This window comes from Emydura macquarii, unplaced genomic scaffold (assembly GCF_026122565.2).
Source record: "Emydura macquarii macquarii isolate MOO-44397 ecotype Brisbane River unplaced genomic scaffold, CSIRO-AGI_Emac_v2 contig_3287, whole genome shotgun sequence".
NCBI lineage: Eukaryota > Metazoa > Chordata > Testudines > Chelidae > Emydura > Emydura macquarii.
The window spans coordinates 2,711,348-2,738,947 of NW_027133424.1; the positions used below are offsets into that span (position 1 = coordinate 2,711,348).

The following is a 27,600-nucleotide window of genomic DNA, read 5'->3' on the forward strand; positions in this document are numbered from 1 at the left end:
CAGTGGGTCACATTACTAGTTTTTCATCTCTGGCATCCTGGGTGCAAATCCCACTTAGACAAAATTAACTTGTATGGCCACTGCATAGTTGGGAATCCTGATTCAAGAGTAACATTACAGAGCTCTGCAGTTCAGAACTGTGTTGCATCTATTGAAATTTATGGACACCAAGCCCTGGAATAACAGGTTGCTGCAGGTCAAGACTGAGTTGTATAGGAAAGTGACTATGTCTGTCTCTCGCCAGTGCTGTTAGCCGTTTGCTTCCATTAGCCTCAAATTCAGATACATCTAATTCTGTGCCCTGAAAAGGTTTAATCACAACTGTTCCCCTATCTTGTTCCTATTTCTTCCAATAGCTGAATAAACACAATCTGTATCTGGATTCTTAATTTAACTCTTGATAATTACTGTAAATTTCATTGCTGTATATCTATTTGTTACATGCCTTGGGTAAAAATATTTTAAGGAGGGAATTGAAAAAAGAAAATTTTTTCGCAAGTGTGAATGTGCCAAGGGCTAAATTAGGTTATTTTGTACAGTTGGTCCTAATTGTAAAGATATTAGAAAAAATGTACAATGAAATGTTACTTTTAGCAAAGGTTCCTTTCTGAAGTGTTGTGATGTTTTACAGTAGAATTGGAGGGGTTCTGTGCTGAGTTATTGAGCTGGGTGATATTAGTATAGTTTATATTTAAGGACGGAGCATAGCATGGGCCCTGCTCCTGTAATCTGATCCACAAGGGCAGACTCCATTTCTGTGTGGAACCCCCTGGACTTCACTGTGTGTGCCTAATGGTCTGTCTGCAGATCAGATAGCAGGATTGGGGCTATAGTTTGCTTGGAGGGAGGAGCAAATAGAATACATGTCCATTCCTTTTTAGCTGGCCAGTGTGAACGGGGTTTGGGTCACAAGTGACAGTCATCTCCATCTGGAAACCGGCTAGTGAACTCTGTCCAGGCCTTATGAATAGATGTCTGCATGACAAAAGTCAGCCTTACAGTTTAGCTGCCTTGCTGGCAGATAGAGAGGCCAAGAAATGAATGTGTTTGAGGCTGAACTACCTTCTGTGGCTTAGCGGTAGTCCCTTCAGATCATAGGTGGGGAGGTGTACAGGTGGACATGGCATCGGATCAGGGATAGGGAACTATGGTCTCTAGGTCTTTCAATCCAATACTTTTCACAGATGCTAGGAGGCAGATTGTTCCCTTATCTCTTCCTATTGCCAGGATGAGCCAGGCAGGTCTTTTTAGCCAAAGAAGCATGTGCACCAGGGGAGGAGAGGGGTGGAAGGGTTGAGTTGACCCTCCAGCACAACATTCTCCTTCGAAGCCCCATAAGTATGATCTTCTCATGAATGGGATCTGCAGCCTGGGGGAAGGGCCCACTAATCCCCCGTGATTTCCCCATGTAAAATCAAACTACTCCTGCTCTGTGCCCTCAGAACCCTCTGAGGGAAAATCTGAGCCTAGATGACAGCAGGGAGGAAGCTGTGATCTCTACCAGAGGGAATAGAGAGAGCTGGGGCAAAGAACAGAGACCCTGCCCTTCTGTGTGTTTGTACCAACCTATAAGGGATGCCAGCAACTCCGTCCCCTCCCTGACAGGATAAGCCAGAGGAATCTCTATGGATTGTTTACCAGACAGCCTGTGGAAAAGCATCTGTGTGACCAGAAAGCCCTAGAGGGTTTGCTGACACACTATGCCCTACGGGACATAACTCTCAGGAGAGACAAACGTTTGCCCTGCCCTCCGTCCTTACTTCTTTGTGCAAGATGGGAGGTCGGATTTCCAAGTGCTCAGCAATTGGGGCCAGGTTGTCAACAGTGCTCAGGAGGGTGGGTGTGGAGCATCACAACAGGAACCCCTGTGTTCTCAGCACTCTTGAAATCTGGCCCCTAGCCTTGCCGTGACACCCTGGGTTAAAGATCGGACATGCAGGTGTGCTGCAAGAAGCGGAACTTTATTTCCTGGCCTCGGTCTGTCACATGACTTGAATCAGAGTGAGAAAGGTGAATAACCTTGGCACATGGCAAAGGCTGGTAAGGCACTGTCAAAGATTGGAGTCAGCCCTCACTGTCAGCCTCGGGGGGAGGCTGCACCGCTTCGCTGCACAGTCCCTCAGAGGTCTATATGCCCAGGCCCTTGGTGGGGCAGTAAATTGCTAAGGGCTAGCCTGTATCCAGGTATCCCTTGAGGAGTCTATGGGGCAAGCAAGCAGGCCAGGTGAGCTGTCACCCCAGGGGGGGGGGGGGGGGGCGGGCAAGGGAGAGAGGGGGACATGGACCCTCCCGACTCCACTGCACCCCAACCCAGGGCCCTAGCAGCGGCGGGGTATCCCACCACGGGGTCAGTGGAGCTCCAGCCAAAACTCACTGGGTAGCACTCAGGCTCAAGCACTGAGGTCAGCCATCCGTGGGTTACTTCCTCCACCCCTGTCCCCATGTACCTCTGGCCCAAGTTGTTGTCCATGTTCGCAGGGGAAACCACAAGGGCCAGGCTCTCAGCGGCTCCGGCGTCAGGCTGGACCTCCAGGTTACAGGTGTCGAGTAGCTCCTCTAGGCCTCTGTCAGTCAGCAGTGCCTCTACGGTGCAGTGGTTGGGCTCGTGTCCCAGCCTCGAGGGAGAGCCATCCTTCTCCAGCGCTTTCCCCTGATTGGGCTATAAGTCCTTGCTTTTGTACTTCCCCTTCCTGTCCTGCCCCCTGCACTTCTGGAGGGCAGGTCCCGATGGTGTGGTACCCAGACCTGCCAACCAGGTGGCGTGCGTCGGCCCCTTGGTGTCAGCTTCGGGGAGGGTGGCCAGACTGCTTCGCTACAGGCATCCAGTGACTCCAATGCCACCATCTCCACCCCCTTTCACTCAAACCCTTGCTGGGTTAATAAAAGCAAACTGGAAAAGGAGCATGCTTTAGGAAAGAGCACACCTCCCCCCCATCTCTGAAATAAAAATCCATCGCTGCTACCATGGAGCTCTGTCAGGCACGGTGAAATATTTCTTCTGATCTTCCAAAATGCCCAGAGTTTTGAGACTTGGAATCAGGGAAAATTTAAGCTGGAAGTAAACTGAGCATGGGCTAGAAAATTTATGGGATTTTTTTCCTTTCAGGCCCACACTCAGATTTCAACAAAACTTTGAATAATGGATGTTCTATAGTCACGGTCCCTTGACTGTTCTTTTTGCCTAACGGAAGCCTTTTAATTACAGTACATGTGGTCCAGCAGGTACAAAATGCTTTGTCTTTTGCACTGCCAATGAACTGAAGTGTATGTTTTCATTAAGGATTCAAAAGGAGCACAAATCCCAGCTCTGAGCTCTGTTGTTCTGAAGATTGGCTGTAGCTGGAACTGTGCACAGGGACCAGAATCAATTCAGCACTACCCCTCACATGATTTTGTATCTTTCCTCATCTCTCCTCCGGGCAGTTCACAATTCTCTTTTCACTACTATGGTCTTTATGGCTACCTGATGGGATTGTCACCTGCACTCATTTGGTCAGAACAAAGTCTGTGCTGGCACCTTGGGCCACATCCTCACCTACTGTAATATGGGGTAGCTCCATTGAAGGCAGTTTACATCGGCTGAGAATCTGGATCCATATGGTTATTTGCTGTGATGTCACATTGCCAAGCGAAGGCACTGCTGCGTTCATAATGCATTGTGTTTATACAAACTTTTAAATATGGCAACTACTATAATGCACCACTGAGAGTCACCTTAGAGAGGTTAGTTCACAGTGACGGTGAAAACTTGCCCTAATGTTTACATCGCTACTGGATTGTCTGTCGTGGTGTGATGATTTTGTAATGCAAAGAGGAATTCTAGCAACTTGCAACTTAGCCTTGCAGATCACAGGGTGGAAAATAAGCATGAGTAGCAAACACCAACCTCTCCTCTGCTTTCATCCCAACTCTTCGCTTTCTTTCCTTTGCTCTGGCCCTTCTCCAACTTGATTCTGCTATGATGAATTTTTAAACCAGCTGTAGAAATAAATGATTGTGCCCTGGAAGATTTTAGACAGTATTATTGACTTGAACATTATTTATTATTTTGTTTATGCCTTTGCTGTTCAATTTCTTCAGCCCCCTGCATTGTACTCAGAGCTCTAAGGGTGTATTTACACTGCAATGAGACACCTGTGGCTGGCCCATGCCAGCTGATTTGGGCTTTCAGGGCTCAGGCTTTGGGCTGCAGCCCAAGGTTTGGGACCCTCCCACCTTCTGGGGTCCTACAGTCTGGGCTCCAGCCCAAGCTTGAATGTCTATGCAGTGATTTTTCAGCACCACAGCCTGAGCCCTGCAAGTCCAAGTCAGCTGACCCAGGCCAGACATGTTTTTTTTATCTTTGTGAGTAGACATAGCTTAAGTGAACCAGAATGGGACAGAATCCTGTTCTAGCACTTCTCCGAGGGCCCCAGCTCTAGATTTTGTGGTTGCAAAGCAAACAGTCAGTAAGAAACTAGGTGTAAACTGATGCAGTGCTGTCTTCCTGGCTCTGCAGCCAGGCAGCCTCAAACAATAGCTCCAAGGACCTGTGTTCCAGAATTGTGCTATAGCAAATAGTAAAGTCTAGGGCCTGGTCTACAGTAGGAAATTAGGTCTCTCAGGGCTGTGAAAAATTCACACCCCCGAGCGACACAGTTAAACCGACAGGGCAAGGTTGACAGCAGAATTCTCCTGTCAGCCTAGCTACTGCCTCTCGAGGAGGTGGATTATCTAGGCCGATGAGGAGACAGCCTCCCATTGGCATAGCCAGCGTCTTCACTGAAGCACTACAACGGCACATTGTAAGTGTAGACAAGCCCTAAGACTGTAGCATGATTTGGGAACGTGGTTAAGACATGATTCACTCTCATCTAGGAGATGCTGCAACACCAAACTGTGTTTGAGCTGTGTCGTGGAATGACATATCATGACATCTCCTGACACAGTAGATTTTACATCACAGTTGGGACCTCTGTCTGGTTTCCATCAGAGCCCTGTAAGGCCTTGCTCACTGAAGTAGTCCCTGTCCATTTGAACAGCCACATGGATTTCAGTGGGATAATTTAGATGCTGGGGCTATTTACAAGAGCAAGGTCTACTTGGGTGAGTAAAGGATTGGACAGTTAGGCCCTAAAGCTCTGTGGACAGGTAACGTGGCTTCCGATAGGCAGCAGGGAAGGTGGCAGAGGGTGATTAGCCATCAATGGGGTGGAGAAAAGAAAAAAAAAAGGGGGGGGACGACAACACCCATTAGGGGACGGAAGAAGATGAATGGCTGGTGAACCAGAAGCAGCACATTTCCCTCCCACCCACTAGCTCATTCTGGTGCCACTTTCCAACCAGCTGGAAGTTGTAAACTCATTTTAATAGAAAAGACCTCATAGGTGGACTTGCTCAATCCTCTGTCAGTACCGATTCCTTGTGGAATACACCGTTTTAACAGTGGTGAGCAGCGATTCCATATCACAGCTGGATAGCAGTATAGAGCGTAGCGAGTAACACTATTATCTAGTCGCATAAAAGAAATCTTGTTGTTTGTTTTTTAATTGCAAATATATTCCCCTCAGAAAGGAAATGAAAGCTGCAACAACAGTAGAGACTGATGTCATAGGATTGTTGTCTCTGATTCCTTTTTTCTAAAGGAAAATATGTCTCTGCAACAGTTGACCACATGCGAGCCACAGAATTCTACAGTGCAGCCCATAGCTTCCCTTTTCTGCATTTTGATCTGTGTGGCTTGCCTATTTGGATCAAGATGAAGCACTACATGCTGGGACTTGTCAGCTGTAGCCCACGCCTCTGTGCGAGCAGCTGCAAATGGCTCCATTTTGTTCAAATTAGGTCCAGCCCTTGGGCTCCAGTGCATATGGGAGTAACATATTTTTCATATGTATTTCTTAATATTGCAAATATATGGGATACAGCTAAGATCTGAATCAGGTCTATGCAGTGTTGCGCTCTCTCACAGTTTTATTGTGAGTCTTGTGATATTTGGTGTTTTCCTTAAATCTTCAGCTCCTGGAGGCGTGATTATGTGAGAATCTCAGCTTTCTTTTAAATAAAAGTAAAATTGTAGGTCTTGTGATTGCAGAGAAAAGCTTTAAGACATGACCAGGGATCCTAGTTTTCCATGATAAAAAACCCAAAATTCTCTGATAAAAGAATCATAACAATCCATGTTTTTCCATGATTAAAATGAAACACTGAACTTTTGTTTCCCTAGCCACAATATATATAGGTATCAGTTGAACACAATGTTTTACTGATATACAATAAAACCCCATTTATTTGAGTCTCCATTATCTGGCTCTCTGTATTAACTGAACCATCAGCCTGTGGCTGAAGCGGTGGGGCTCGGGAAGTCTGCCCGAGGCGGCTGGAGCTCCAGCAGCAGCGACACGTGGAGCTGACTGCCTGAGTTCCTGCCACCATCTTAAAATAAGAGATACAAAGCTCTTTGCCGATTCCCCTGATTATCCCAATTTTAGATGATCTGCTCTGGCCTCAGTCCCAAATAATGGAATAAATGGGTTTCCACTGTAAATTTAAAACACATTAAAAAATCAACCACAAGAGGGGGGAGGTCGTGCGGATTGAATAAGTGATCCTGGTACTTTCAAGTAAAATTTAATTAATAGTTAATATGTTTTTATTTTTTCACAAAATGTAAAACTAACGATTTTATGTAAAAACACAAATTCCGTGTTTTTCCATGGGAAACTGATTTCTAGAATTTATTATATTTTAAAATCTCATGATTTTTAAGCCAACCTCGTGATTTTTGAACATCTGATTATGCATTAATGCATATGTATGGTATGTATAATTTTAAAAGTACAGGCTGGACCCTGCAAACTTTCAGTGGATCATTCACATGGCTAAGATCTAGCAGTGTTAGTGGTGCCAGAGGCCCTGATCAGGATTACAGGTCATTATGCTGAGCCCTGTATTACCATATAGTAAGAGGCAGCCCCTGCCCTAAAGAGTTTACCATCTAACTTGCAAGTATTAATAATAAATAAACCTAAAGTAACAACTGTAGCATTTCTATGTGTATAACATTGGTAGTCTATTAAGATAGCAGTATAAGCATAATTATAATTAAGCTACATTAATAACACGTGTGTAGTATACTTTCGCAACATAGATGGCTATAGATATGCATCATATACCTTTGCCATGTATTTCCAGTCTTATACATAGGAGCCAGTTTTGTAGTATTAAATTTATATATATAATTTTCATTTTTAGTACATTTAAACATATATTATATTATGTTTCTCTGGTGTGGGCAGCAAGTGGCCAATGCTGTCATTGCAGGTGTGCCCCTGGATGGGCCCACTTTGGCCCTGGAATATTCCTGCAGTTGGCCACTGATTAAATCTGCAATGTTAATAATCTCTCTACACAGTTCAAAGTGAGATAACATTGGTTTTAGGGCTGGAGAGACAAAGGAGGAACATTACAGGTGTTACACACAAACTTCAGTGGACTGTGTAGGTCATGGGCGCCGACCGACCTTCTTGCCCCATGATGACCTTCTCAATATGGCGGTTTCAGAGGCTCCTCTAGCGTCTATCTGTGGATTGGTGCTCGGAGATAACCGTTCCGACCTGCTGCAATGGCTTCACTACGAAGATTCCAGACAGCTGACGTGGCAGAGCGCTTCCTCGCTGCTAGTGAGTCGGAGAAGAGCCTGTCAGGATGGGATGCATCCGCCCAGCCTTTGCTTTAGGGGTAGGCGATGTAAGTAACTACTTTTCAGTATTCACGGTAGAGAATAATGGGATTTATTGAAGGGGGAATAAAGCAAGGGGGGGACTTTAAAGGTTGTAAGGCTTGCTTTGTAATAGGACCCAATAGAGATGAATGGAACGGCCTTTCTGCTACAGCCAAACTGAGAACTGTATAGTCCTTATAAAAGCATGCTTTTTGAGTTTAACTAATGCCAGCTTTTTCCAACCCCGCTTCTCTGTTTGGAGGCTGACTGGAAGTTGAATGCCTTGTGCTGAATTTGTTGGATGCTAATTACCACACAGTGACCCTGCTTGCAGTTTGTTTAACTTTCCTTAAAATCACCAGAGAGATTCATTCCAGACAGTCTTGTTAATAATGTTATTACATATCACTGTGCATGATTCAGGGGTGAGGCTGGAAAAGGTGACTCGTTTGGGGATTGAAAAATTAGAGGAAAATTTAGAGACACAAACTATCTGATTGGAAATGGGAAAATGCCTGCCAAGCAATGACAAATCAATGCCTGGAGCAGATCCACATGGAGGTGTTATGCTACTGCTGGATATTGCACTGGAAGAGTTTCTAGCTGTTTTAAGGGACAGTCCTGGAGTTTTGTTTGTGTTATGTTTTGTCCTGTATAAAACACACACAAATAAACAGTGAAATAGGAATTGATATAGACAGAGGGTGTCCCCCCTCTTTGGGCTTAAACCTATGAGGATCTGAGCACCTACAACATTGACATCAACTGGAGTTAAGGGCTTTCAGTATCAACAAGGAAGCACCGGGCTCTTTGCCTAGGTCAGCCTGTGTCTTCCAAGGTGTTAAAAGGACACGATGCAGGAATTACTGGGTGAGGTTCTACAGCCTGCATTATGCAGATCAGACTAGATAATCAGAATGGTCTCTTCTGGCCTTAAAATCTATTAATCTAATATTATTACAACTAAAGTTTTAAAAATCAATTTTCATATGTTGTGCTGTTTGTTCACTCTTTGTCTTTCTCTCAGCTCAGACAACGATGCTAAATTACTTGGTTTCAGTTTTGTTCTCTAGCACGTCTGGGTTGCCTTCACTGAAAGGCAGTGTATATGATACATTTTTAAGGGGCTAGAACAGAGAAATCGTTTTCACCTCTTACTACTCTGATTCTATTTTCCTATCATTTAATGGGGCTCTGTCAAAGTCAGAGTAAATATTAACAAAACTGGGCTAAAAGTAGTTCCAGGAGATACATCTACCCCACATTTCCCCAGCCAATTTATGGAGTGTTACAATCACAAGTTCGTGAATTTTATTTCTATGTGAATGACTCACCCAAACAAAGGATACTGACTGATTACCTGGGTGCAGTAACACTGACTATAAGCCAATTGCTGTCAAATGCACAAAACAAGGAAACTGAAGAACATGGGGAAAATATTTCCCACCCAATCTTATTAAAACAACCATAGGTAGAATTTGTCAGAGAAATGTGATTTCTAAGATCTTGTTCCTTTAGTTTTGTTTCAGAAGTGTTAAGTTATTCAATATATAATGTATTAACCAGCAGAAATGTAGTTAAAAGGTCAGTTACATATATTTAATCTTTCTTTCTTTCTTTGTTTCTTTCTTTCTTTCTTTCTCTTTTGAGCATTCTTCATTATCTTTCTATTGTCCCCTTGTTTCTTCCATTTCTCTCTTCTTCCCTCATTCTTCAGTTCCCAGCCTCCAGCTTATCTCTTGTGCTTCCTGGCTTTCCTAACTACTGTTTTGCAGCTTTCGACTGTTCTTGCTTGAAACTTTATGTTGCTATCAGTGTCTCCCCACACCTTCTTTCCTTGCACAGCCTAACTAGTATAACTCCTCTGGTCATCACAGATATAAATAGCATCAATGGCTGCTGCTTTACACACTGTTCTTAGCTATTTCAGTGGATGACTGCAGTCTGGGAAATTATGCCCCTTTACAAAGATTCTGCTCATCAGAGAGTATCTGAGAATTTTAAGGTACCCAATATAAATGATACGCTGATGGGAGACAGGCTTTAAAAAATATGTACCAGTTGCCTATTAGTAAGAGACATAAACATACCAGCCAGAAACCAATAGAAAAAACAGGTTATAGGAAATAGAAAAGTTATCTACAGGCGTAACAGCGTTAGGGCCTCAGCCATTGCTCACAGCTTTCTGAAGGGCAAGAGAAATCTGAAACTGATATGATTGTTTCAGGGCTGCACAAAGTTTTGAACAGTAGTAGTGAAACTGACAAGAGACATTAATTTTACTCTGCCAGAGCAGCAACAGAGGCAGCAGAACAGTCTCTCTGCATACTCAGGAAGACAACGCTGCCTTGGTTTACATTCATTTCACATTCAGAAGGTTATCTTTGCTATCATAAGAGAGAGAGACTTTTTTTTTAACATGAAAGCTTGAATTCTGCAGAAAGTAATGGCATAGTTCCCTTCACTCACCAAGGAAAGCTTTCCAGTAGCCACTGGGAAGTGGATGTTTCAATCCTTGGAGGTCAAAACACGGTTCTGTCTTGCAGGGCAGACAGGACTAAGCCATGTTTTAACCATGTTCCTGACTGGTACTACAGCCCTGCTAGAGTCCAAATCTGTAGCATGATTCATAACATGGTAAAATATGGTTCGGTTCAATCCAATCTACACTGCAAGACCAAACTGTGATTTAACCATATTGAGTGTCTCTATGCGTTCTTGATCAGCACTTAACACTGTAAAGAGTGCCTTGTGTCACTGTAACACCAACAACGCATAACAATAATAAATTGACATTACAGCATGCCAGTTGCTACAGGGTTGACAGATCCTAAAATGCTCCGTCAGTCCAGGAGAAGCTGAGACTACTCTAGCGTTGGAAGGAAAGGTGTAATAAGGCAGCCCTCTGCCACTGCTCCTTGGTATCACAGAAGCCTGATCAGACTCTGCTACTTAGGTAGCAAAGTTGTGTAGTTTATTTATAATCCCTCCACCTATATCTTTACAGTCCCATGCAGCAATGCTAGTTACAGCATCACCTGTACCTTCAGCCCTTTCTCCAGGGTCTGGGAGGTAAACAGATCTCAGCTAGCCCTGTTTGTCCCCCCTGCACTTCCTTCCTGTGATTTTTATCAGTCCTTCCCAGGATCTCAATAGGTGCTAGTTCATAGCACCAGTCTATATTCCACCCTGGTCCCACGGCTTGCTGGGATATTAGTTGGCAGCGTCTTCATGGAACCATGAGAACGGGCATGTACTTGGTGCGGCTCACCCCGCCTCGATATCTGCCCCTTCTGTGGCAGGAGGGAGACCCTGGCACACATTTACCTCGAGGGCGCCAGGTTGCAGCCCTTTTTCCAGCTCCTCCAGAGCCACCTTGTTAGGTTCTGGCTGCACTTTTCCCCGTGTGACCCGTGTAGGGTAGCCTATCTGAAAACGCCAAGGTCAGGACAAGCTGCAAAAATAGAGTGGTTTCTCCCAAAAGTGGTGGCTAACACCGAAGTTAGATTTCCCAATCATTCACAAACAGTGTTCCTTATTCCCCACATTGATTATCTAAAAGCCTCAAAAAGGTAATACACAGCCCACTTTGTTGCATTTCAGTCTCTAGCTCCCAATTAGCAACTAGGTCAGTAAAGTGATGAATTATTTAAAAACTCTGGTTACTGTATAAAATGTTCTCTGGATCCTCAAAGGGTCAGCTACATTACCAGATCAATATTGGTTTGAATCTTACCCAAAATACCACTCTGCCAGCCAATCCTTTGGTAACTAAAGCTAAAGGTTTATTATAGAAGGAAAGAAACAGACAAGATGAGAGATGTTAAATGGTCAAAGCAATCAGATGCATATGAATGACTTCAAAGTCTATATATATCAGATTCTCGGCAGTATTTATGTAAGGCATATTTTGCAAGATTTGTTGTCATTTTGCAATATTGATATAAAGAATATCATGAATGGTCAATCATATAAGCAGGCAGCATCACACCCCGCACCTCCTGATTTATGCACACCCCATCCGTGGCCCCACAAAGCTGGGAGACCTCCTCATCAACCTCCTCCTGGAGCTGGCCAAGGTGGCCATCTATTCTACCAGAAGAAGAAGGCTGGATGGGGAGGTGCTCTACAACTATGGGGCCTATTTCCGCTCCTCCCTTCAATCACGCAGCCAGGCAGAGCTCCTTTGGGCTTCGTCCACTGGCTCCCAAGACATCTTTGAGGAGCAGTGGGTGCTATCTGGGGTTTTCTGCTCAATGTCCCCCTCAGGTTCCCTGCTTATGACCCCGTGAGCCTCAATCCTGTCCGTGTTTGCCATTAGTTGTCCCCCGAATTCGCTTGAGCCTTGGTTTCAGTAGCACCTCCGCTTCGGCTGGGGGAGGGGCCTACAGATGGCTTGCCCGCCCCGCAAGACTTAAATAGGTGCTAGTTCACAGCATGTCAGGGAAGAAAGAAACCTTTCCTCCAGCCAGCCAGCCCGGTGTTGCACCGTCCTGTCCTCAACCAGCCTTCTGAGTGGAGCACTTCAGTGTGGCAAAGTAAGGGTTGTGGGATTAGTAAGAGCCAGAACAGGAAATCACAAGTGGTTGTTATGTCCAGGATGTGAAAAAATTGAGCATCGCTCGACTCGCTGCCCTCTGTCCCTGTGTTTACTTCTTTATTTGGGTGTTTTGCCTTAATTTACTATGAAGTGCTTTGCAAACCTTTTTAAGGTGCCCACAGCACACTGTGACGGGTGCCGATAGCAACATTGTGATTTTCTGTACAACAGAAGCTTCTGGCATACCCAATACAGTGTCATTGGTTGGATGCAGACACCTCACTATTACAAAGTGATGGTCACGTCATGTTCACAGGCGGGACGTGGGCACTCTGACCTCGCGGCGTGGGTGTGGGAGTCGGGAGCCAGGCTGACCCGAATACCCAGGGATCAGAGTCTGGGCTATACCAGAGGGCAGACTGAGAGTCAGGTGTCAGGTCACGTTACCAGCTCAGAGTCAGGAGCGTCTACACAAGGAAAACAGTCCTAAGCAGGGGAAAGCCAGTTGCATAGAAAATTTCCTGGGTCTGAGCTTGGTTGAAATAGATTCAGGGACCTAATCAGGACTTCCAGAGTTCTGCCAATCAGAGGACTAGAGTCTATCAGGACTGGAGTCGAGCTTTTAGTTCTGGCAGCTCTTGGCAGGTCAGAATTTACTGGCTCCCAGGAACCCTGTGAACTGGGTTTTGAGATCCAGTGGTCCCTGCCAGGCATACACCATAGGGAAGGTAGCTTTCTTGAGATTTTCAGTAAGATCTCTGCTCTGAACTTTGACCTTCAGATCATGCAGTAGTTAGAGATAATGGAACAATCAAACAAATATGATTGGGGGCAGGGGAACATTTGCTAGAACTACAGTCATCCATAGTTAGTAATAAATTAGCTGAGAAGCTTAATTAGCAAGTTTAGTTTATTTCTCAGGTGGCCTGGTGGCTGCATGATGAAATCCTGTACTGTGATGATGAGCATGGTATAGGACCCTGAATAAAATAGATCCACTAGTTATTATTCATAACAAAAGTAAAAATATCTGTACTTTTTAGGACTCAGTATGTTGCATGGTAGACCTTTGACCAGTGAGAAGAGAGGAACAAACAAAAAGAAAAATGAAAGCTGTTCCACTTGTCTTATAAGGGGAGGAAGTAACTGGTTACCAGGGGAAGTCTGTCTCCCTCTTTCCTTTGGCTGTTAGGGTTTTAAATTCCAGCTGTCCCACACTGCCTAAATCTTAACATCTCAGGAAGTCTGAATAAACACAAGAGCAAATCCGTTGACCAGCATAGAGCAAATAGTCATGGAGGGACGGGTTTGCACCAGACAGGTGAGCAGCCTGCACTTTGCCCTACTTCGTCAGCCGTGGGGGGCAGGGAGAGGGCGACTCGATAGCAGCAAAGAGCTGCGAGTGCTGATCCAGGTTGAGAGTGAGGCAGGCGTCAGCCTATGTGGCAGGTGGACTTTGACAGCCACCTTTGGGGACGGAGAGAGCTCCGGCCAGGTCTGCAAAGCTGCCGGTGGTGGTCACGTTTGAACAGGTGTGTGTACGCTGATGGGCATTTTGCTGCTCACTGTGCTTTCTCCAGGGGCTTGTCATCTCGTGGCACCTGGGAAATCAATCGCCATTTAAACCTGTTCCTCCTTGTTCTGGGTTATGGAGTGACATGTACTGGGAACAGACTGACACACACACAAGCGTGTGCTCCGGAAAGCTGCTCAGTCCAGCATTTTATACCTCATGTGGTGGTGGAGGGATCTCAAGTTGAGATCACACTGGTGAGAATTGTGAGTGTTGTGGACCCTTAGCATAGCACGGAACAGTTTTGGCAAAGATTTGGAGGAGGTGAAAAGAGTGTAGCTTTTTGGGTGGGAGAGAGCAGAGGGTTTATTAAAATTAATTGGTGTCAAATTCTGGTTTTCATACACCCTTGAGTGGCTGTACAAAGGAATAAAGAGTCAAGCACGTCTTACCCTGCATCTGACTAAGTGGGTTGCAGCCCATGAAAGCTTATACCCACAGAAATTTGTGTCTTTAAGGTACTACAGGACTCTTGTTGTTTTTGCTGTATACAGACTAACACGGCTACCCCTCTGGAACTTTTTACCCTGTATAATGGATTAGATTAAAAAACCCTCCTCTGAGCACTCCTGAAATCCAGATTGGGGTCCAGATTTTGTGGCTAGGAGCTATTTTTTGGGCATTAGCTAGAATAGAGCTTTGGGCATCTCCAAGGGCTCTGTTGTTCTCTAGGGATGTTCTTATTATTACCTGACTCTTTGGATTTGAGGGGCTATAATACTGCAAAGCGAGTGTTTATGAGTGGGTACATTGACCCTCTATGGCTTCTATGCAGTTTGTTTGATCAGAGTTTTCGCTGTTATGCCAGGCGTTAAAGGGGCCAAGCAGCCAAGGGCAGACTCCACCTGTGGTTCCCCCAGATTGCTCGTGGGTCAATAGTACTGCTGGCCAACAAACTCCAACAGTGGGGAGGTGGGACGCTATTTTAGGCCAGGCTGGTCAGGACTATACAGTGTTTGGGAGGAAGGCTCTCTGAAGACCCCTGTGCAAAATCCTCCCACTTCTTGAAACTTACTTAATATCTTTGGGTTGTGGAAAACATATTGCCCAAGCTTGCAAGCTCGTTTCCCTCTGCTCCCAGCACAAGTCTCATCCATCAAGACTTGAAAAATGTGTCAGCCGCCAACTAGCCGCAGGACTGATTCTACTTGCTAAAAGTTTCTATCAGCAAGAGGGGTGGGGTTCTACCAGCCAGGCGGAGGGACAATGCCTTGGTGAGAAGCCCAGCCTGCCTCCCAGCTGCTAAGGATGCTGGGTTTCTCCCATATCCTCTCAGCAGATCCTTCTTTGGGCTCCCTCTTTTGTATCATTCTATGGCTAATAGATGTCGGATACATTTGAAACCACATTCTGCCAGGGAGCTTCCTGTCTCATCTCTACTCTCCGGTCTCCTGGCTGCTGTGAGGCAGGGCTTCAGCTATGCTACATTTCCCCTTGTTTTTATTTTTTTCTCATTCTACGAGAATAACTGCAGTGCCTGCTTTTGCTGCTGTTTTCCCAGCCATCTTCACCAGCAGCACCTTGTTTTGACAGTTACACTGCAGCCCACTGGGTTCTGAGTGACTGACCAATCTTGTTAATTTTTGCTTATGGAAAGCTATGAGCAGCAAGACAATCACTATGGCTGGCTGTCAGCAGACTCAGGAAAACACCACTGTGCTAGTTCATATTTGCAACCATAAAGGCTAGAAACATATTGGGGGGAGAGGGGGTTAAATGGAAAATTAAATTCTACAAAAATGGATGTTGTAAGCCACTTCATTTTGCCAGGGAAAGCTTCCAACTTGCCACTGATGAGTCAAAAAGTAGATTTTTCATGCTCCTGACATTAGCTTCTTGAAGGGAGTCAAAGGCACATGAACTAACAACAAGACTGATGAGTATTATGGCATTGGAAACCTGGCAATGCACTTTGTGGACTGACTTTGAGACTGTTTGGATTTCATTGGATCTCATGCCCTGGGATTTATTGCTTTGTTTGCAGGAAGCTAAAGCAATTTTGGAACTACGAAAGACCAAACCAAGGAGGAAGAACTCCACGGCAAGACCCAGATGGACCCTTGGGTACCCCCATGGCAGCCCCAACCAAGGGGGAGGCATGTAACCCGGATGGAGGGCCAGGACAGGGGGTCATGGGGAGAAGGCTGCCACAGACCTCGACCCCAGTCCAGGCACAATGGCGAGAGGTATTACCACCAGCAACAGGACCTCCGAACAGGGCCTCAACTGTGGCCAGACTCATGGAGGGAGTACCACCCTCCCAGCTATCCTGGCAGGCCAGGGGACTCGATCAGACCAGACTCCAGGGCAGAGTATTATGAAAGCAGTTATCTCACTAGACCATATTCAAGGTAATAATTAACTAACTGAATAAAATTAACTAACCATATGGATCAAACTGTCCTCTGTGGCATCTTATCCCTCCACGACCCCCTAGATAGCTGGTTATTAAAACAGGAACTCCAGTGGCTGCTTTATTTTGGGTTGTGTAACAGTTTCCATTCTAATCCCCTCTTTATGGGCATGCATAACTTTCTGAAACTTTCACTTTAGGGACTGAAATTTTCCAGGCTTGACCTCTATCCAACAGTGAATATCTTTTGAAAGTTGGAGCTAATAGAATTCAGCTTTTTTGAGTGCTAGGAGAGTGATAAAAATATCAAGAATAATAACAAAAATGATTGCAGCTGTGTTAACTCTGCTGCATAAATAGCTAGGGGAAGAAGGATAAAATGTGGGATGGACACATCCTTCATTGAGGAGAAGTGGCTTTGAGTGTCCTGGCAGATACAAATTTTGATTTGACTGAGCTATGGACCTTTGAAAATTGCATGTGGTACCCGCGAAGTCCACTTTGCAGTGGGTTTTTCACAAAACTTGTGAAATGCTCAGTGAAGGGGTGCTAGTGGACTGTAAGGGGTTGAAGGAGGGCTCTGTGCACTTTTGGGATTCAGCAGAGAAGGGAGCCCTGCTGGGAGGCCCCTTAGGAGCACGGCTGCTTCAGAGGTTGGCAGGAAAGGGGCTCTTTTTTCCAAATCTCCTGAACTGCTCAGGGGTGGGTCCCTCCAGCAGAGCTCCTCAGGATATTCCAGTGGTGTCCAGCCAAAAGGTTCCAGAATTTCACCAAAGCTGGCAGGGCGATGCTCCTTCTGTGAAGAACAGGAGTTGAAGGAAATCTGACCCCCAAACCGCCTACTCTTGCTCCGTGCTTCAGAACTGATCTCCAAAATGCAAACCTGAACGTCTAAACTTGGCATAGCCCTGACTGTGACCCTGCAGCTGACTGTGGGGTTGCTGAGACCCTGGCCTGTATTTTATTTACCTTGTTTCGCAATGGAGTCCCACAGATCTCAGATTGGGATGTGATCCTAACCCTAAACCAGCATTTCACACCACACCTGACTCCTTGGCCTTTCACCTTGGAACTAATCCTAGATGTGATCTGGTCTCCTGACCCTAGCTCTAGTTCTGATGTGGGACTTGCTCTCCTTTTTGGTCACCACTCTCTCTCTTCTCTATCTTTGGGATTCCTTTCAGGCAAGGCTATGAGGATCCGCACTGGAACTACCCGTTGCCCAGCTTTGGGGAAGACTATGCTTACAGAGATTATCACCGACGCCCACAAGTACCGCAGCTTGAGAGAGGTATTGTACGTTCCTCTAGGAAACGAGACCTGCTTTGTTTGCTGTCCCTTGCTGGCCTGGCCAGTCTACTGGTCTGTTGTTTTGGCAGCTCCTGGCAGTCCCTTTAGCATTAGCCCTGTACGATGTGTCCCTTGTCTGACATGCATATACCTCTGTGTCACGCTGATCAGCCCCCTTAGAAGAGGAGAGCTTGTTGTTGCCTCTTCCAGAACCTCGACTCCCCTTTTATTGATTAGTTGGGCTTTCCAAAGAGCATCCCAAGGGGTTCTCCCCCTCTTGAGTAGCTGAGTTCATTGCCTCCATTCCCAGCCCCCGAACCCTGGTCTCGTGCTGCAAGCACTGACGTGGGTTTGTAACATGAGAGACAGCTACAGCAGTCACATACAGTTCATGTAATGTATAGGTGTGTGCACTATATGTACAGATGCATACACAAATATATATCATAGCAGTAAGTAGGCAGAATAATTTGGAAGCAGTGGAGTGCAAATGACAAATCCAGATTCAATGCTGTCCCTTTTAAAACTTAATTAATAGTAATTGCACTGAAAAAAAAAATACTAGATCTTTATGGTGTTTTTTTCTGAGTGTGCAGACCCAAGGCACGAAGATCCCTATGGCAGGTACGTGAATTACTGGGATCAGAACTACTATCGAGACTCCCGTCATGACCAGAACACCAGCCCATATGGGCAGAACGATGCGGCACAGTACTGGTAAGGATGATTCGAGTGGGAAGGGAAGAACCGAATGCAGTGGTTCCCAACTTTTTTGGCTCGAGGGCCACAGTTATAATTTCTACAACCCTGAAGGGTCACCAGTCTCCGCCAACAGTTCTCCCCCCATTGCAGCCAGACAGAAGGAGTTCAGCAAGGAGGCTGCCTCCTCACTGATCTCCCATCCCCCTGGCTGCAGCAGGTCCCTAGGCAGTGGCTCCCTTCTGCAGTCAGCAGGAGGGAAGCAGCGGGCCATTTTGAAAGCCCCTGCAGGCCATGGGTTGGGAATGACTGACCTAAAGTCTGTGCATGAGCTTTGTAGGCAGGTTACCAACTTCTTCATTCAAAACCTAATCCATCACCTGTGAGAGATGGGGTGTGTATAGTTATGCTGTCATGTGAGGTGCCTTGGGAAGAATGTCTCTAGTAGCTATGTGCCTATGGGATGCCGCCCTGAACCTATGGTAGTTTGTCTGCTCAGTGAGTTGTGACCCTAGCAAATACAGTCTTGGTGATGTAGATTGTGACACTCAGCCTGAAGTTCTGTTGGCCCAAGCCATTTTGTGTTAATGTGCATACGCGGGGCTCACTGGCTCTCCTGCAGCCTATCACGGTGCTCCCGTTAGATCACTCTTGACCTGTGGGAGTAGTTTAAAAAATGTCTCGTGTCTTTTAAACCTGGTGCAGCCAGAGTCCCCCCCAGCATCGCTCTGCCCATGTGCGTGACCCAGCCCTGCTCAGTGCCATGCCTTCTGGAGCTGATCAGTACTTTGCCCCGCCCACACCCTACCCTGAGCCGGCCAAGACACAGGCAGTTGTATTATGACTGCCCACGTGCATGGGGCAGGGGAGAAAGGGATCCCTGTGCTTTATCCATCTTCCCACTGACTCCCATTGACTTCAAAAGGCTTTGGATCAGCCCTCCAGATTAAAAATTGTAGTGGGCAGGGACTGTGTCTGCCAGCCCTTGATATGTTAACATCACTTGGGAAACGACGATGACAGTGAATTGCATTTCAATGGCTTGGTCTGCGTGATTGCAGCGAGAAGCGGTCTGATGCTTAGGGCCAGGTTTTCAAAAGCTTTTAAGGCACCTAACGGTGCGGACAATCCCACTGTCTGCCTCTTTAGGTGCCTAAATACCTTTACAGATCTGGCCTTTAGCACTTAAACACAGCTCTTCATCTTGGTGGGAGGCAGCCAGAATCCATGCCACACTACAGCTCTGGCCCTTTCTGCAGGAGGCTGGGTATGTTCTGGAGATCCGGTTCTGTGTATTCTCATGTCCCATGAATAAACAGGAGTCTTCATCCCTCTCTGGCAGCAGCACGCATGCCATTGTCTTTTCATCTAGGAGAGTCAGGGATATTGGAACTTTATGAGCACCTCTGCAATGGGTTCTGTGGACTGGTGACGGCTCACAGTGTATCTGCCCTCATGTTGGGTATGCACTCTGTTCCCTCCCGCAGCTCGGAGAGTTACATCTCTAACCCCAGGCAGGAGCAGACTGGGGAGGAATCCCAGGGGAGCTGCTTGGAGGACACCAGCTTCCATCCACGTGAGGTAACCACAGAGAGACAGATGAGTCGGTGATCTAAGGTTAGATTTTGGACAGTATCTGTTGGTCTGTCTGAGTGGGAGGGTTGTGTAGTTGTTTGAGCAGGGATCTGAGTTCTATCTCTGGATCGACCACTAACCCTCCGTGTGACCGTGAGCAAACGCCATCACCTCCTAGTGCCTCAGTTTCCCAGGCTGCAAAATGGGGGTCATGTTACTTCCCTCCCTTCCGGCGTTAATTCATTGCTGTTTGTAGAGTGCTTGGAGAGCCTCACATGGAAAGGGCTATTAGTAGTATCAGAAAATCTCCTTCTGCCGGGCTGCCATGTGCACTCCAGAAGGCATCTGGAGGCAGGGCCTGCCCTTGCTGCGCCTGGAACTGGCCCAAATGTTGGTCTCGATGGTCTTCTCCACCCTATTATTCTACTTCTAGGACCTCCATTTTCATCCCTTCCCTTCCCACACCTTCACCAGGACCAGTCCAGCAGCACGGTTACCTCCATCCAGAAGAGGTGAATGACAGCCATGCATAATGGACAGGTGACCCTGTCTGAGTGATTGCATTTTACAGAGGGTCATATGACAAAATGTATCTAGAAAATGCACATTTGCTTCCTGAGGACCAGGTGACAGCCCTATGGGGATGTCTGCATCGGATCTGTGAGAGGCACTGGGCTACAGCCGCAGCTGATGTCAACTGGTTGAGCTCCACAGACGTCAATGGAGCTGTGCTGCTTTACACCACCCGAGGATCTGAATCCTGTCGATCCAAGTCGCTGGGAATAGGCAAAGCCCAAACTGAAAGGGTTTTAGACCTCAAAGTGCTTGAGAGCATCTGATGGGAGACGCTGCTGTAACCTGTCCATCAGTTGGGGCGATGTAGGTCCCCCAGTGCCAGATCCACAGAGGACACAAGTTAGGCTACAGCTCTTAGCCTGAGACTCTGGCTGTTTAGCTCAAGCTGGAGAGACCCCCTGCTGCTAGTTCTGCAGGCTCTGGTCTAGTGCCGGCCCTGGCCCACCTGGCAGCCGTCACACTGTATAATTGCAAAACATGTTTGTGGTGTTTCAGCTCCGTTGCTGCACAAGGAAACTCTCTCCCCTCCCAATTTCCCGTTCTGGTTCCCTCCCACTGCTGCTTTCTCCGCTTCCCTTTCCCTATGTCTCCTGAGGCTTCTCTTTTCCCTTAGCTCTCCGCCCTAGCCGAGCCCAGCCTGCTTGTGCAGTACAAGGAATCCGGCCTCAGCTCTAGCAGCTATGAGCTCAGTCAGTACATGCTTGGCTCTTCCAGTCAGCACGACCCAGACTTCCCAGACTGGAGCCCAGTTCAAGCAGGTGGGTCTCCTGAGGGCATCAAGGGTCTGTGGTGAGGGCGGGGGCAGGCAAATGCTCGGACAGAGTGGGCAGTGGGCTGTGTAAGGATATGGCCGTTGCCCTCGCACGCGAGCCCATAAAGCATCATAGGACATTCTGAGTGGCCATTATTTGCTTGGAAAGCAGCATGTGGAAAGTACAGGGCGAGGCAGGGCATCGCCCAGGTACTGTAGAGTGGGGGCAGGGCTTTGCCCAGGTCCTGTAGAGCAGGGGCAGGGCGAGCAGGACATCGCCCAGGTACTGTAGGGTGGGGGCAGGGCAAGGCAGGGCGTCACCCAGGTACTGTAGGGTGGGGGCAGGGTGAGGCTGGATGTACTGTGGAGTATGTCCATGGATGGACATCTATAACCCAGTGTCCAATTTGGTAAGGACTTCAGTAATCTCAGAGAAGGGCTGTTTCCTTGAATCCTGTGTGGCAGTCTGTAGGGCTATGGCCCCCGTGCCAGCTGGTGGAGAAAGTGGTCAGGCACCGTCCCTCAGGCTTTCCCCACCCCCTCTGCAATAACAAGCCTTGCTGAGTGGCTGTGGTCTGTGTGTGCGTTTGTTGCTGTTTAGAGGAAGTCTCGCTGTCCACCCCACACCATGGGGCACCCCAGAAGTATTCCCTCCCTCATGTGCCAGTATGCTTTGGAGCCGGAGGCCAGCTGGTCCGAGTGTGCCCTAACTCCCCGGCCGATGGGCAGCCCGCCCTCATCGAAATGCACAGCCTGGAGGTAACCAACCCCCCAGCCCTCTGAAACTGAGAGCTGCCATCCCGTCACCGGTCTGCTCTGCCCCTTGTCCCCTCCCATCACCCGCCCGCACTGCCCCTTAGTCCTGAGAGCCGAGGGTGAGGGACCTGAGTTTTGTGCCATCTCTCTCCATTTCCCTGGGCAGTGCCAGCTCCCTTCCCGCCACGTCTCACTGTTTCAAATACAAGCGCACTAGGGACTCTTCGGTGTGCACCGTCAGGATCTACACAGACTGGCTAAGGAACAACGTGTTAGTGAGTTTTAGAAATCACATCCTCAGCCCCAGAAAGTGTGAGGCCACACCGGAGAGATTTAGGAGCTAGCCCTCAGGAACTAACCACGCCTTCAGGTGATTTAAGACTAGGATTGGGCAGTGTCCTTAACCGGGGACCAAGAGCATGTTGTGTGGCCCTTTGCAGCAGGCTGCATGTTTTGCAGACACACGCTGCCATTGTAAAATAGCATTGCCCAAAGCTGTGGTTGAAGTCTGCTCTGGAGCCCTTGGCTGTAGTGCAGATGGAGGGATCTCACCCAGGACTTGGGCCATTCTGATTCTTACACTTCCTTGGATGAGACACTGAGGTCCAGTTCCAGGTTCTGCACAGATTGCTTTTATTGGCAGGTTCCCTGTGTGAGTGATCTGGGCTGGCTCTTGTACCCCGTAGCCGTCCAAGTGACTGGTCCCATTTGGCCAGAAGCCTTGGAGTCACAACTCTCTGCTCAGGAGAGACTTTAAGGAAGCATGGTTTGGTGGCTTGGGCAGTAACATAGGACTTGGGAGACCCAGGGGGGTCAAGTCCCTGCTCTGCCACAGACTTTCTGTGTGACCCTGGGCAAGTCACTTAGCCTCTCTGTGCCTCAGTTCCCCATCTATGATAGGGGGATAATAGCACTGCCCTGCCTTCCAGGGGTGTTGGGAGGATAAATACATTAAAGATTGTGAGGTGCTCAGATATTGCCATGATAGGGGCCATATAAGCAACTTAGATAGATTGTGCTCCACAGCTTCTGCCCTTCTTTTTCCCCCTCTGAGCTGAAGCCTTCTCCCCCTCAAAGGACTGGAATCATAGGACCCAGGTCTCACCGTAAAAGGCCATTGCTTCTTATAATTGCGTGGATCAAGGTGGTAAACACTTTAGTGCATTTGCTCCGTGATAAATATGGATGCTCAAAGATGGCTTTGAGAAAACCATCGCCAATCCTAATCAAGTCTTTTTCAAAGCACTTGAGCTTTCTGCCCGTTCAGACAGGGCCTCTGTCACAGACTCTGCTCTTGTCTCCTAGGTAATCCTTCATGACACGAAAGAGCAGGAGGAGATGAGAACCTTCCCAGGGCCTCTGGTCAGGTACAATGCCATTGGAGGAGTTTGGTCAACCATGCCCCTATCAGGATTCCTTTCTGTTCCAGAAACCGCTTCTCTCCAGGCTGCTGCACGTTGTGTTATACCAGCATGATCCTTAAAGGAGAATGTTGTTGTCAAGAATTAGAGATGAGCCAAAGCCATGTAATGTGGATTCCTATTTCAAACTCCCCAAAGCCTCAGGGTGTTCAGAGCCAGGGTTTTGGCTAGGCCCATCGTAGAGATAAGGACCATTGGCAAAGTCTAGGTTCAGGTTCAGAAAGCCCCCTTAGTCGGTTGAGTTTGGGGGTTTGCTGTTTGGGGAATGTTCAGATGACATTGCTTGACTTGGTTTGACTGTTTGGTTCTTATTTTGTAACCAAGTCCAGGTAAACCCTGGCTGTAAGAAGGGCTTGTGGGATATCCACTGTCTTTGTACAACCGGTGGTTTGGACGAGCAGGAGTTTCAGTCCTCTTAAGCTCTGCAGAGTTGAAGCCTGGTGATGAGCTGCTCAGGAGCTGCACATCAGTAATTGCAGACCTGGGGAACATCTTCCCTTAACCCATTGTTTGCTCTGTATCACATTGGTTATACGGACATGTCATTCAGTCACTCATGAAAAAAGCTGAGAGATAAAACAGGCCTATTTGAAAGAAGAAGAGCAATGAAATCACAAAAATAATTGAGCAAGCACAGAGGCTGGGTAGATGTCTGAAGACCAATGGTTAATAGCACTCTAGAAGGAGCCAATAGTAGTAGAGTGGCAGTGTAGGTACTAGAGTCCAGTCAGCTGCGATGTTCTATGCATAGATTGATCTGGATCAGGTTAAAAATGTTACAGGTGCACAAAGAAGGGATTTCAGAGATGTTCTAAATCTTTGTGGCTTGGCCATCTGCAAAATGGGAATCATGATAACCAGCCTTATTACATGTTTTGAGAGCTTTGTCTGAAAGATATATTGTGGTGTTGTCCATGTGCATGTGAGTCTCTCAGATTTTCTACCTCTCCTTGAATCTCTGGAGTTGTCCACATAACTCACAGAGTCCTGGGAATCCTCCCGGAGGCTCTTAAGGATGTGCCTTGCACTTGCCAACACCCCCTTTGCTCCTTTGTTTGTTCCTGCAGGGAGGATTTGCACAAGGTGGACGTGATGACGTTTTGCCAATGCAAAGTGGCCATGAGCTGTGATTTAGAGACTCAGAGAGGCAGAGACTCAGCCCTGCTCTGGAAACTCTTGGTTCTCCTTTGCCGGCAGAATGGGGTATGTGTTCATTCTGTGCTGTGATGCGTGCTGGTCATTTTGAGTCCTTTTGGTTCAGTTAAGGATGGCTCGTTGTGAGTAAGTCTTGTGTAAGTCTTAAGCAGCCAAGTGCTGCCTGTGCGGGATCTTAAATGCATCTCACTCCCCTATTAACGCTGACCACTTCAGTGCAGCCCAGAGCACCAGGTCCATGGAAGACACACCTCTCCAAGGCTGCTCCCCGAACCAGGTGCATCACCTTGAAATACCAATGTTCCAATGGAACAGCAGCACTTCATGGGACACTGTCAACTTAATTTAGGAGCCAACATTTGTGTCCAGAAGGAGATTAATGTATCAAACCCAGTCTGTGGGAGGTCTACCACTGAATGTTAGAAGGACTCAGGTCCAGACCACTGAGATCCCTAAAGTTTGACTTTTGCTGTTATATCCCTTATTGATGACTCATTGCCTTAACTTTCTCTCTACTAACACTGTGTATATGTGATTAAGAATAGACTCTTCGGTGACACTCACTAGGATAAAAATCATATGGGCCATCGACCCTCGTGCTTCAGGGCATAGACTGATTAGGAATGGTGGGTCAGGAAGGAATTACTCCCCACAGTATGGTAATATTTGTGGTGCATTTGGGTGGATTTATACCTACCTCCATATTATTCAGTGCTGGCCACTGGCTGAGGCTGGATACCAGACTAGGTGGGCCACTCGTCTATTGTAACATGGCAACTCCCGTATTCCTCCATTTCCCTGTGCAGTCCATGGTGGGCTCAGATACAGCTGAACTGCTGATGCAAGACTGTAAGCGCCTGGAGAAGTATAAAAGGCAAGACCCAGTGGCCAATCTGATCAACCTGAAAGATGAAGAGTGGCCAGTGCAGGGCTCTGGGACACCAGACCTCCTCACTGGGGAGGTCCCACCCAACATGGAGACACCAGCGCAGAGAGTGGAGAAGTTCACCAAGCTCCTCTTCTATGGCAGAAAGAAAGTAAGTGTGGTGCATGCGCATCTGTGTCTCTGGAGCCACTGACTCCCCTCTGCTCTTTTTCTAACATTGCCCCTGTCTGCAGAGGACAGAGTGGGATTTCCAAGTCCATGAACCCCTCTCTATAATTGATCTGGTTGGGGTGCGTGAGGGGGGCAATCTGAGCAACACAGCCCTCATTTTCCCACTGGTGCTGGCTTGACAGCTCCACCGTGCTACTGTAACTCTTACTGGCTCAGAGAGCCAAAAGGTTGAGCCCAAGTCTTTCTCTGACTGCAGTGCGGAGAGTATGGCTTACCTCCCTGGGCCCATTCTAAGACTGGCTTGTCTTTTAAAGAGGGCTCTGATGGTGGGAGAGGCTAAAGAATGTCCCTGTTTGTGGCATTAACCCCTGAAGCTGTGTTAGGGCAAAAATTTCCCACTGTTGCTAACACCAGGGCAACGCCACTGATGATAGTGATTGCAGAAGCCCTGCTGTGGACAAACTGGTATTTTAACCAGCATGATAGCTAAGCCTGATCAGAGAGGGCCTAATGGACCTGGTCTTCCAAACACTAATGGCCAAGGGCGTCTCATCTAACACCAGGGCTGCTGCTCTCACGCTCATTGCTGGAGCTGAACTGGTGGTAGCAGTGGTGGGAGGGAAAACCTCTAGTGCAGAGAACGAATCCAGTCTAGGATTCCAATGTCATGGAACTCAGTGCTCCTAGGCAGCCCGGAACTTGCAGTCCATGGGACAGCTCGAGTGCTTTTGTACAGGTAGGTATAAGGAGGCCTGAGTGATGGAAAGTAATTTCTCTAAGCTGGCTCCAGATGGGTAAACCCAACACAGTCACCAGGCGCCTGGACAGGTCGTCGACTGCAGGCTTGAGCTAGCCTGACATTTGGGGCGACAGATCACACCCATGGGAAAAATCAATTCGCTTTTCGCAAGCCTGGCTCCCTGCGTATGTGCAGAAGCCCCAGGCCGGAGGAATCAGGGCTGTTGGTCCTATGCTGGTCTTGGGAAAATCAGGACCTCCTTTCACAGCAGCAGCAGAGAGAGACATGGTAAGAGCACAAATATATATTTTTTTCTTCTGGCTTCAGGAAGCCCTGGACTGGGCCATGAGAAACCAGCTCTGGGGTCATGCCCTGTTTCTGTCAAGCAAGATGGACCTGAGGACCTACAGCTGGGTCCTGACTGGGTGGGTAGGAGCTGCCAGAGCCCGGTGCTCAAGAACTGTGATTGACCACCTCCCCTGCCACTTTCAGCTGCGTAACATCCCTGTTGAATCTCCCGCTTTGTCCGTGCCTCGTACAACCTGAGCCCTTTGATGGAGGATTTCCATGGTTTGTCTCTCCTTCTCTTGGAGAGGAGCGAGGGTTTTGGGCTCACAGTCAGCCTGTCATAGGTACTTACATGGTCCCCGCACTGTAGTATCTGAAAGCCTCACCCTTTTTAGTGTATTTATCCTCCCAGCAGCCCTGTAAGCCACATGTTACAGAGGGGGACTGAAGCTATGTCTAGACTGACGGCGGCAAATTTGCCACCGTCAGATGGATGTATCTGGATCGATTGTGTGGAAGTGGAGACCCGGTAATCGACGCTATTAATCCACCTTTGCCAGGTGGAGTAACGCTGTGTCGACGGGAGTGCATTTCCCATCGGTACGGTGAACTGAAGACACCGTGATAGGTAGGAATTAGGAAGTCGACCAGAGATGCGCAAGCTACTCTACATAGCTTGTGTATCTCCCATCGACTGCCACCAAATTTGGCGGCAAGTGTAGATATAGGCTAAGGCACAGAGAGGCTAAGTGAGTGGCCCAAGGTCACAGAGGAAGTTTAGCAGGGCAGGGAATTGAACCCAGAGCGCCCATGTCCTAGGCTGGTGCTCTAACCATTGCATAGTCCTTCCTTTCTGTCAGCATAATGGCTGTCTCTCTGCTCTTGGTTTGCAGGTTCACCAGCACGCTGGCTCTCAACGACCCCCTGCAGACACTCTTCCAGCTCATGTCAGGAAGGATCCCTCAGGCAGCTCTGGTACTGAAAGTGAAAGTGTATGGCTCCCTCCCCGCCCTCAGTGCCTTGTGCTGGTACGGGGTAGGAAAGCGAGGCTCTGTGGCCCTGCGCAGTGTTCCACAGGTGGCTGTCTCAGTCTCACCGAACTGTTCTTTAGGATGTTCATTGTGG

The 27,600-nt window shown here is 47.6% G+C and overlaps 1 protein-coding gene across 8 annotated transcripts in view; it reads left to right on the forward strand.

Moving 5' to 3' along the window:
* The first annotated feature begins 7,613 nt into the window (after positions 1 to 7,613).
* Positions 7,614 to 27,600, forward strand: part of SEC16B (SEC16 homolog B, endoplasmic reticulum export factor) — a 45,357-nt gene continuing 25,370 nt past the window's right edge. For 2 of the 8 annotated variants that reach the window (XR_010917072.1, XM_067532566.1), the window contains exons 1-12: positions 7,614 to 7,728; positions 15,800 to 16,166; positions 17,353 to 17,459; positions 18,055 to 18,175; positions 19,645 to 19,738; positions 20,922 to 21,066; positions 21,661 to 21,818; positions 23,121 to 23,182; positions 24,304 to 24,439; positions 25,198 to 25,428; positions 26,515 to 26,612; positions 27,369 to 27,450. Coding sequence is in view for 7 of the 8 variants with exons in the window: in XM_067532566.1 (XP_067388667.1) it covers positions 15,868 to 16,166; positions 17,353 to 17,459; positions 18,055 to 18,175; positions 19,645 to 19,738; positions 20,922 to 21,066; positions 21,661 to 21,818; positions 23,121 to 23,182; positions 24,304 to 24,439; positions 25,198 to 25,428; positions 26,515 to 26,612; positions 27,369 to 27,450 (1,533 nt within the window). In the remaining variant the exon portion in view is untranslated. Of the gene's footprint in view, positions 7,729 to 13,718; positions 13,775 to 13,854; positions 14,022 to 15,799; positions 16,167 to 17,352; positions 17,460 to 18,047; positions 18,176 to 19,644; positions 19,739 to 19,793; positions 20,273 to 20,921; positions 21,067 to 21,660; positions 21,819 to 23,120; positions 23,183 to 24,303; positions 24,440 to 25,197; positions 25,429 to 26,514; positions 26,613 to 27,368; positions 27,451 to 27,600 lie in introns of those variants that run through there. The other 6 variants (XM_067532570.1, XM_067532568.1, XM_067532567.1 and 3 more) reach the window with 6 other exon arrangements.